We start from the raw sequence: 10456 nt of genomic DNA, 5'->3' as shown, positions 1-10456 counted from the left end.
AGCCTGCTGTCTCCGAGCCCTGCCGGCGACCTGCGCTTCAGCTTCCTTCTCCGTGGCTGCATGGTGCCCACACCCACGACGGGCACCCTCGCCTGCACCATCAGCCTGCGTCCCAGGACCTGGTCCCAGGAAGTCCGGAGGGATGTCTCTGTGCACCTGAACATCATCGGCTCTGGCCTGACTGACAAAGGCCTCGTCCTACCCGCCGTGCTGGGCATCACCTTTGGCGCCTTCCTCATCGGAGCTCTGCTCACCGCGGCGCTCTGGTACATCTACTCCCACACGCGTCACCCTAGCAAGCGGGAGCCCGTGGTGGCGGTGGCTGCCCCGGCCTCCTCGGAGAGCAGCAGCACTAACCACAGCATCGGGAGCACCCAGAGCACGCCCTGCTCCACCAGCAGCATGGCGTAGCACCCGGCCGCAGCCCTCGCCCAGCAGGAGAGACTGAGCAGCCACCCGCTGGGAGCCACTGGCCAGACTCAGCCCCGGACCCCAGCCCTCCACTCGACATAGGACGGACTTCTCCCACCCCCCTTGAGACCTGCTGCCAACAGGGCACCGGCTTTGAACACCTTGGGGTTTCCCCACCCCACCCAGCCCCACCAAACCTTCAAACCCAGTGAGTCTGGGGTGCCACTACCCAAGGCCACCGAGACCACTGCCCTGTGCGCTCACGTTGTTGTGAGAACCTCCGTCCCCGTCATTTTAACGCGGATCCGACACTCGCTGACGGGGACTGGGCAGGAGAGGACTTGAACCAGAACTCAGCCCAGCCCTGCAGCGCTGCCTCAGTGGGGACAGAAGAGGGCCTGGCTGGGGTTACCTGGAACTGGTCCAGCAGTCTCCACACCTGGCACAGCAGGCCCTATGGGGCTCCCAGCCTGGGAGGCTAGAGGGTGGCACACAGTTCCTGCCACCCAGAGACTCCCTCCCAGCCATCAGGTGGACAACAGATGGGGAATGGCCACACTGCCTGCCCGGGACCCGCCCTGTATGCCCACCAGCAATAAACATGACCATGACACCCACCCAGGGCTGGGCTAGATCAAGTGGGGGGCATCAGAGAGAGGGCGTGTTGTGTTTGAGGGTACAAGAGGGACTGGGCACAGTTGGGCTGCTCCTGGCCCAGCCCCAATTGACCAGCCTAGTGGCAAGGGGTGCATCTTCAGGCCCAACAGTAGGCGGCCAGCCCCCACGTCTGGACTGAACCGTCTGCTGCTCACCGGCTTGGCAGCCGATCTCTGGGACCAGGACTTGTGATGAGATGCCGTTGGGTTGGTTCAGACCCACAGCAGCCCCGCGGCCCCCCCCCCACCCCCCGCAGAAGGAAACACTGCCCGGTCCCGTGCCAGCCTCACCATGGTTCCTGTGCCCGAGCCCGTGGGGGCAGCCACGGTGTCAGTCTGTCTCACCGAGGGCCTTCCTCCTTTTTGCTGCCCCTCCCAGGGACTGGTCTCTCCTGACCACAGGGCTGAGAGGTCCTGTAGACACTCTGGCTCTGGGGCTTTGAGCCCAGGTCCCCTGTGGCTCTCTGGTCCAATCCGGCAGCTGTGTGATGGGGGCCAGTTCCATGGTTACTTTAAGCGGGCCACAGGCCACCGCTCTGCAAACGAGGGATACTCAGTCGCCAGGTCTCGGGGGAGGGGTCCTTAAAGCAGGGCCCTGCATGTAGGAAGTGGTTAGCAGGCATCTGTCCAGTCTTGTCATCTCTGAGAGAGGCCAGTTGAGTAGCCCCGGGGGCGTGGGTGTGATGAGCCCATTTGCTAGATGGAGAGACTGGTGTGCAGCCCTCCTCTATTGTTTATGTCAAGAAAATCACAAGGTCCACCAGCTTTTTAAAAAACCACGATGTTAACTACTGTGACCATCTTCGGGCCCCAGGCAGGGGTCCCTGCGTCCCCAGAAGGCACTAGAAGGAGGCTAACACCGGCACCAGTGGACCCCAGACCCGGCCAGGCAGCCCACACAATACACTGGGCTTGAGCCAGGAGACAGCGACAGGGTGGCAGGGACAGGCTGGGTTCTGGGACTGTAAGAACCGTGGGTGACTCAGTGCACAGGGGTGATCTTCCAGGGAGAGACCAAGGCACGAAGGGGGCACTGTGGCCAAGGACACCCCAGGCTCGGACACAGAGGGCCGGCCTCTGCCAGCCACCCGTACTCTAGCCCCTCTGTCCAGGGCCCAGGCCCGTGGGCCCTCGGAGACAGCCAGGAAGGCAGAGGACAAAAGGCACCTCATGTGGGAGTTCACGGCCAGAACACAGGGCAGGTGTGGGAAGGGCCCACCTCCAGCCCCACTGCCTCAGCTACTGGGACAGGGAGGGCTCCAGCAGCTTCAGGACGCCACCCACCAAGTGCAGGCTGCCCGTGACCAGCACGTGGATGGCTGCAGCCTCCCGGAGTACACTGGCCCCACCGTCCGCCACCGGGTGGGTGAGGAGGCCCCGGGGGGAACCGGGTAGCTGAAAGACGGGATCCCGGCCTTGGCTGATCCACTGTAAGGCGTGCGAGATGCAGCTGAAGACCAGGGAGCTGGTGCTGTGGGTGTGAGGTGGGCAGCGTGGCCGCAGCAGGGATGAGGGGCCACCGGGCTCCGGGCTGGGAGGCCTCCAGTGGCCTGGGCTGGCCTGGTCCCCGGCCAGGGTGCTCCAGTGCTGCTGGTGTTCTAGGCAGCGAAGCAGCACCTGGTCCAGCGTCACGGTGAAGTTCTGTTGGTCTGCAGGGCGCAGGGAAAGGTAGAGTGGAGATGACGATGAACCTAGTCTTCGCCAAACCCTTCCTGCGCTTCATCTAAGCGCCCCTCCCTAGTGGTCCTCACAGTGGAGAGTCTGAAAGAAACTGAGGCCCACAATGGTTCAATGCCTAGCCCCAGGCCACAAGGCTGGTGAGCAGGAGAGCTAAGCCAGCCAGGTCCAGAGATGAGGCTCTGGCCCACTGACCATCACAAGTCCACCACGCTCACCTCACTGCCTTCATCTGTAAAGATGGACAGCTAGGAGCAAGCCCTGGGTGTCCTCTGCTCACCAGATGGTCAGGAGTTCAAACCCACTAGCTGCTCAGGGGAAAGATGAGGTTTTCTGCTCCTGTAAAGAGTTATCCTCAACCCATAGGGGAAGTTCTCTCTGGTCCTGTAGGGCTGCTACGAGTTGGCATTGACTCAAGGACACTGAGTTTGGGAGCGGGCTCTGCCCACGCCAGGGGTAGTATCTCTAGAGAAGCTGGTTAAATCCGCACACTCCTGGGCTCTCTCCCCCATGACAGTCCGATGTAGGATCCAGGGCACTGTCATTTTCTTAATACCAGTTCAAACTCCTGTGACCTTGACCCACAGGTGAAAAAGGGCAATTTCATATTGTGCTCATGACTCTTCTGAGGACCCACGAAATGATGGATGTGAACAAAAGGTGCTGGTGGGAAAGTGGAAAGCAGGCATCTCCACGTCACACCCGAGTGCGCGTGCATCACCGCGTGTGCGTGCACGTCTCGCGAGAACAACTCCGGCGCCAGGACCCACCCGACTCACACACTTCGCTGACGAGGGCACGTGCGAAAGTTTGTGAAAATTATCCAGTTTCTTCCCACTCCATCTTTCCCCCAACTTTTTGGACATTCCCTCAAATTTTCTATTCTATTTGATTTAAAGCAAAAAATGGTGGGCGAGACCCTCTGCATTGGTTTAAAAAAAACCCATGGGTTATATATACCCTGCATTTTAAAAACTGTTCTTGCACATCACCCTTGGTTTAGTACCACAGCCATGTGGCACAAGAGTAAAAAAATACCAAAGGGCATATTTAATTTATACAACCCACTGGACCATCCCCCACCCCCACCCCAAAATCTCCCACTGTCACCAACACAGCTGTCTGGGCCCTCAGCCACCTCACCTGCGTTGCCTGTGGACGACACCTCTGTCATGTTGGGGCAGAAGACAGCATAGTCAAACTGGCAAGGCTGGAAGGTCAAGGGGGCCAAGAGGGTGTCAGAGGCCAAAGACTGTCCCCATCCCAGCCTTTCACACGGGGCCCACCTCTGGAGACGTCCCCAGCCCTGAGCCCAGGCTACATTCGTCCAGGCACCACCTTCAGTTCCCAACCACGACCACCTGGCAGGGCCCATCGACAGGGCCCGCTACACAGATGGGGGAACTGGGGCTTTGGAGGGGGCCGACTTGCTTGAGGTCACCCAGCTGGTGGGCAGACCCCAAAGTAGGCTGGAGAAAAGGCTCTGCCTGTACAGTGGGCGATGGAGAAGGCCTGGGCCTCACAGTCCAGGGGCCTCGGCTTCCCCAAGCTGCGGAGGCCTTTCACACTTTGTGCATAGCCCAGGGCGCTCTCGAAGCTCACTGCAGAAGCAGCACCCTTAGCAAGCGCACTGTACAGAGAGGCAGAGGGAGGCACAGGGAGTGAGCCCTCCCTTTTCCCCAGGGTCATAGGCAGTGATGACACTTGGGTGCTTCTACATTTACTCCTCAGTACAACCATAGGAGGGGGCAGTGGGGGGTGACCCAATTTACAGTGGAGGAAACCAAGGCTCAGGATGAAGATAATGGCCCGAGGCCAAACAGCCAAAGACCCAGACTACCCACTGACATCCCAAGAGCGGGCCCTCACCTGCAGCAGCTTCAGAAGGGCCGCCCGGTCCCGGTCCCCAGTGGCATTGAAGAGCAGGACTCGCACCTCAGGCCCGCTGTGGGAGAAAGGGAAGGTTCAGAAGGCACCGGCAATCCTATGGCCCTTCCGGCCATGATCCCTTATGTGATGAATCAGGGTTTCACACACCTGTATAAAGCTCATTTTGGGGGGAAAAGGATGTGATTGAGACCTGACCTTACTTAGTAGGGGCTATGAATCAGACTGCACTCTTTGTTTGATGGTTATCCTGGCTACTCTACCTGTAATGGATGCAAGGAATGATATGCTACAGCTGAGAGGAGGAAACACCTTGTTTCTGGAGTGTCCTGGGACAAGCCTGGCTGATTAAGGTCAGTAAGAGGCCAAGGCCTACTGGACACATCCTGCCCAGAGCCCCAGGCCGTGTGTGCACTCAGAAGGGGTGGAGCACAGTCCAAGGGTGGAGGGGAGATTCTATTCAGATGAGAAAGTCCCGCAGAACGACCTTTCCCTGCGTAGGTCTGGGAAGCAGATGGGGGGGGCGATACGGACAGCATTCCAGCAGGATGCCGCACAACCTCACCCTGCGTGTAGAATGAGTGCTCTGAGGCCCTGGGGGGGTGAGCGCAGTGCCCGGAAGGACCAGGAGTGGAGCGCAGGCTCCGGCCCCAGCACCCGGCTCTCCCCTGCAGGACCTGTGGATTTTGGACTGAGCAGCACCCATCACCGTGTGAGACGTTTCCTCAGACCTGGATGAGTTCTGGGGACACTGCAGCGATTCGCAGAACCGTGCGGGGAAAACACTCAAGGGAGGAGGAGGACGAGGAGGAGGTGGGCGGGGAGGATGGAGCACACTAGCATCTTGGAAGAGTTGGGCTCTGGGGCCTTTTCAGTCTCCAGTATTGAATCTCACCACAGAAATGATGACCACAGACACGCCCCACTCGGTTCTTTTCAGAGCCCGCCCCGCCCCGCCCCCCAACTCCACCTCTCCACTACCTCTCCTCCCAGACCCCACCCACCCACAGGGCTGCCCAGCACTAACCTGCTCAGCCTCTCCTGACCCCGCAGCACCTGGCGGAACCAGCGCACACAGGCCTTCACGCTGCTGGCGGTATGGGCTCCGTCCAGGTACCAGGTGAGGGGCCCGCGCCGCAGAACCTGATTCCGACCGGGCCACTCTGTGTCTTGAAGCCCTGGATGGGGGGGGAGACAACCCTCTAGTCACCGCCAGAACGCCCTCCCGTGACCTCTCCCACCCTAGTGCCCCCTTAGCTCGAAATCCAAAGCAGGCTCCCCCTAGTCCTCAGCACCCACTGCTCAAAGGCTGCCCCCTACTGGGCACCACTCAGTAAGCTCTTCAGCTGCTTTATCCGTGAAATCTTCCAGACCACTCTGAGAGGAGACTGCCTGCATCCCGGACTCCCATTTTACGATTGGAGGACCCTTCGCTCCGAGAGTTGGGGAGGAGGTTGGGAGGTGGGCTGGACTGGCATCTGAGATCTGCCTGGTTCCCGAGCCTTATCAATAAGCCTGGACACGGGGCCTGGCGCACCCCAGGTCCACTGACATCACGTGCTGACGCTGGAAGCTTGGGAGATGCCAAAGCCCATGACGGGGCCTCCAGAGCCTCTCGTGTGGCCCATGAGGATGGTGTAGAGCGACAGCAGGCACAACCGACCCTGGCCGGGCGCTCTGCCCCAGAGCCACCAGGCTCTGCTGGGCGCTGCCCCTTCCTGACGCCTCCCCAGCCTTGGACGATACCCATTAGGATCCCACTTGGCAGATAAGGAAACTGAGGCTCGAGGACAATTCAAAGGGACCCACCCCTCCTCTCAAGGAAGGAACTAAAAGAAACCCCGAAGGGGCCCGAGGACTCAAGGCAGGGCGAGAAGAGGGCCTCACCATGCCGCATGTGGGAGGTGGGCCGGAACACGGGGGCCAAGGGCAGCTGCTGCAGGAGGCCTGAGCTGGACGCCTTCAGCTCCCCGATGCCTGTGAGGGCACAGGAGTGAGACCGGGTGGGCGCAGGACATTCACGGGCTGGCTCCCTGCCCGCCCACTCCCTGGCCCACTCACCTGGGGAGTCCTGCTGCTGCAGCCAGCAGCGAGCCAGCTGCAAGGCCAAGGCGGCATTGGAGCGCTGGTGCTCCCCCTCCAGGCCCAGCACCAGCGGTGGCTCCCCTCCCTCTAGGGCTTCCAGTGGTGGGCACACATAGAGAGGACACTGCATGGGTGACAGAGAGCAGCACCCCTGCTGCCTTGACAGGAGCTCCCATCCTCCCCCACCGACCGAAGCCCACCCAGGCCTGCTCCCTGCACCACAGTGTGGCCCAGCTCCCTTACTGCACAGAGGAGCCAGCTGAGGCCAGGAACTGTCTCCCCGTGAGACTCACCGAGACCTGCTGGGCTCGGTCCTTCAGCACTGCCAGGGGGCCATCGGGCTGCAGCACAGTGAAGGCTGGAACGCCATGCTGGGGGGGGGGGGGACAGGCTGGGGTGACCCAGGGTCCTTCAACTCCGGCCCCACATCCTGAGTGTGGACCGCCCAGGCTGCCGCCCTCCACCCCCAGGACCACGGGAAGCCCTCGTGCCCCGAGCTATGATGTGGACCCAAGTGCCAGAGAGGACGCTCAGTGTGCCCCAGTAACCCTGCCAATGGCCAGGACCTGGTCCCGAGGATGCCTTGTTAAAGTCCTGCTTCCCTGAGCCCCAGGGCCAGGCCCAGGGTTCCGTGTTCCTCCCCTCAACCCAGCCTGACCAGTCACCTTGAAGATTCCCCCTTTCTGCCACGCAATCTTCTCCACTGTGTCCCCCAGAAGGCTGGTGTGGTCGATGCCGAGGGAGGAGATCCCACACACTACAGGCTTCCTGGGGAAGATGAAAGGGCCGTGACCCTCTGCAAGGGGTGAGGCCTGGGCTCCCAGTAGCCGACCCTCACCCAGGTGGCTCCCCTTACCTGATGATGTTGGTGCAGTCGTAAGCACCCCCAATGCCCACTTCCACCACCGCCAGGTCTACCTGCCAAGGACCAGAGGTTCTGCATGACAAGGGGTGTGGGGTGCCCCGGGAGGTCCCCCCTCCCAGTTTGTTGAGGGTGCTGGGAAGCAGACACTCACTTTCTCCTGGAGGAAGACGTGGAAGGCCATGAGGGTGAGGAAGCGGAAGTAAGCGGGCATGGAGACACAGCTGCCGTCCTGCAGCACAGGGACAGATCAGGGACTGCGGACCCTCAGGGATGTGGGGTGCTCGGACATCCACCACCCACACCAGCGGCCCCTCCCGCCCGCCCGCCCCAGCACTGCAGCAGGAGGCACCTTGGTCTCCTCCAGCCGGTGGTACAGATGCCAGAAGTGCTTGGTGAAGAGCTCAGGACTGATGGGCTGCCCGTTGATGCGGATCCGCTCTCGCACCTGCACCAGGTGGGGAGAGCTGCCGGGAGAAGGGATCATTGGGACTCCTCTCCAACGCCCCCGCCCCCCACCCCAGGACCTTTGACATGTCATTCCCCTGCTGGCCTTAAGCGAAACCCAGCCCCTTCCCACGGAAGGCCTCTCCCCTCTGCTGCCCATCCCGGACACTCGGACATCACAAGTAAACCAACTGCCAGCAATCTGACTCCAAGTCATGGTAACCCCATGTATGCCAGGGTAGAACCCTGCTACATAGTTTCAGAAGTAGATCACCAGGCCTTTCTGCAGAGGTGCGGGGGCGTGGGGCTCAAGCTTCCAAGCAGCCGAGCACAAGAAGTGTTTACACCACCCAGGGGCTCTAAACTCACTGTCACCGAGGCAGTTCCGACTCCTGGCCATCTTTAAGGCCAGGGTAGAACCGCCCCTGTGGGTTTCTGAGATGGTAACTCTATGGGAACAGAAAGCCTCGTCTTTCTCTCACAGAGCGGCCGGTGGATTCGCCACCACGACACCGCCAGGACTCCTAGAACATCAGAAACTATCAAGCCAGGTTTGGGGCTTTTTATCCCAAAGACATAAAGGCATGTTCATTTCTCTGTGACTTAAAAATTGCATATGGAATTTAAATTAATAAAAATACCTCAATATGAGTGTTCCCAGCGACACCAAGGGGGCTTCAAAAAGCACACGGGAAAAAGTGAGATTAAACGATCACAGAAATGTGATAGCTGATGGTGCACTGAGGGGACTGCACCGGATGGCTGGAATAAAATGTGCACGAGGAGCTCTGCTCTGTAAACTTCCAACCAATTCACAACAATAAGGGTTTTTTAAAAAGAGTGCTGGGATTTTCCCTCTACGACCTTTTTTGAAATCCCCTTGTACTTTGTGGATATATTCAGCTATCTTTCAGCTTTTCTTCAAATTAAAAAAGGACTGTCAGAAACTTGGGCCAATAAAGTAAGTGCTAATTGGATGTTAGTTGAGGGAGTCAGCACCAGCGGTAAAGGCGTGCTGTGGAGCTCCTGGGGGTAACCGGCCCTGCATTGCTGACAGATTCTAGAGCTCCCCAGAGAGCCGGGACATACCACAGCGCGCGCGCGCGCACACACACACACACACACACACACACACACACACACACACAATACCTAAAGAATCCCGTCTTTAGGCCGTAGCTTCGCAGGATCCGCTCAGTGAAGGCACATGTGGAACCCTGAAAAGAGAAAGCATTGTCTGAGCAGGCCTGTCCCCATTGTGCCCCCAAGTGGGCACCCTTGGCCCAGGGCCTGCCCCCTACCTTCCCCTTGGTCCCAGTGACGTGGATGATGTTCAGCTTGTCCAAGTCCTCCACCTGACACAAAGACAAAGTCCTCACTTGAATCACGGGAAGGGCAGGCAGGGAGGCAGATGGGGTGTGAGGACAGAGTCACAGGCCCTGGCCCAGCCCTGCTTACCTGCAGCCCGCTCCGTGCCAGGTACAGCACCATTGCTTCCAGCTGTGCCTGCGGGTCGCCCCTCTGTCGCTTCACCTGCTCCAGGTACCCAGCATTGGTCTGCAGGGTGTTGAGTGTTCGCACAGCATCCTGGCAAGCACAGTTCCCAGGTGGCAAGTTAGGGCTTGGTGGATACAAGGTACTCGGCACCCAGCCTGTCACCCCAGACTACAGGTCAGGCAACGGGGAGACAAGAGGTGGCATCTTTCCATCTCTGGCAGAAATGGAAGCCTGAGGCAGCTCAGCCCCACCCAGGGAGTTCCAGGCAAACCAAGTGGCATGACAAATTAATAAGGCTAGCCTGGCTTTCTGTTTAGGGTCACCACCCTGGCCCTCATCTCCAGTGAGGCCCATCTCCGAAAGCAGGGCACTGACTGGGGAGGGGGCCAGGGTACAGGAAGTAAGGGTGTGGTTGGGGGGATGGGCAGGAGACTAGAGTTCTGTTATTCATAAAGGGCTATGGGGTTCTGAGCCTGCCTGAGGCCATCAGTGGAGGAAAAGGGGAGGCTCAGAAGGAGGGTGTGCCCAGGGTCACCCTGCATCCGAAGATTTTACACTGGGGGTCAGGGCGGGGTGCTGTTTATTTCCCTCAGGCCTCTACGCCAATCTGACCCTGGAGACCTCAACGTCTGGCTAGTGGGGGGTCCCACTCCCATCCACCAAGTGCCACCTCCCTGCTTCTCCCATCCCCTCTAGCAGCTGGCCCCAGGCACAGCCGCCTACGGAAATTTCCCATTTTCCAAAGCTTCGGGGCTCCCCACTGCCCCAGATTCCTGCCCGCCCCCAGTTCCAAGCAGTTGGCACCGGGTCACCCGGTCCAGTCACGGGAGCCCCTTCGCACCGCCTAGTGTTGCGCACCTCGGGCTCGGAATGCCCGATCGGCGGCCCGAGTCTGCTTTCCAATCCCTTATCTCCACCCCCAGACCCCAGGGGA

General features: G+C 59.9%; 2 protein-coding genes across 2 annotated transcripts in view; one reads left to right on the top strand and one right to left on the bottom strand.

Annotated features, from left to right (window-relative positions):
• Nucleotides 1-1028, top strand: part of ENG (endoglin) — a 39722-nt gene extending 38694 nt beyond the window's left edge. Inside the window, 1 exon segment of the mRNA XM_045288511.1 lies at nt 271-1028. Within this exon segment, the coding sequence (XP_045144446.1) occupies nt 271-411 (141 nt within the window). The 3' untranslated portion in view covers nt 412-1028.
• A 542-nt stretch (nt 1029-1570) lies between these two features.
• Nucleotides 1571-10456, bottom strand: part of FPGS (folylpolyglutamate synthase) — a 21439-nt gene continuing 12553 nt past the window's right edge. Inside the window, exons 2-15 of the mRNA XM_004713292.2 lie at nt 9484-9612; nt 9327-9380; nt 9178-9242; nt 7931-8045; nt 7733-7810; nt 7573-7634; nt 7382-7484; nt 7010-7087; nt 6693-6840; nt 6519-6608; nt 5659-5809; nt 4614-4689; nt 3888-3954; nt 1571-2716 (exon numbers count right to left, since the gene is read on the bottom strand). Of these exons, the coding sequence (XP_004713349.1) occupies nt 2307-2716; nt 3888-3954; nt 4614-4689; nt 5659-5809; nt 6519-6608; nt 6693-6840; nt 7010-7087; nt 7382-7484; nt 7573-7634; nt 7733-7810; nt 7931-8045; nt 9178-9242; nt 9327-9380; nt 9484-9612 (1626 nt within the window). The 3' untranslated portion in view covers nt 1571-2306. The remainder of the gene's footprint in view (nt 2717-3887; nt 3955-4613; nt 4690-5658; nt 5810-6518; nt 6609-6692; nt 6841-7009; nt 7088-7381; nt 7485-7572; nt 7635-7732; nt 7811-7930; nt 8046-9177; nt 9243-9326; nt 9381-9483; nt 9613-10456) is intronic.

Source organism: Echinops telfairi, unplaced genomic scaffold (genome assembly GCF_000313985.2).
Source record: "Echinops telfairi isolate 266 unplaced genomic scaffold, ASM31398v2 ScPeMD7_22;HRSCAF=79, whole genome shotgun sequence".
NCBI classification, from domain to species: Eukaryota; Metazoa; Chordata; class Mammalia; order Afrosoricida; family Tenrecidae; genus Echinops; species Echinops telfairi.
This window is presented reverse-complemented; position numbering and strand designations above follow the sequence as displayed.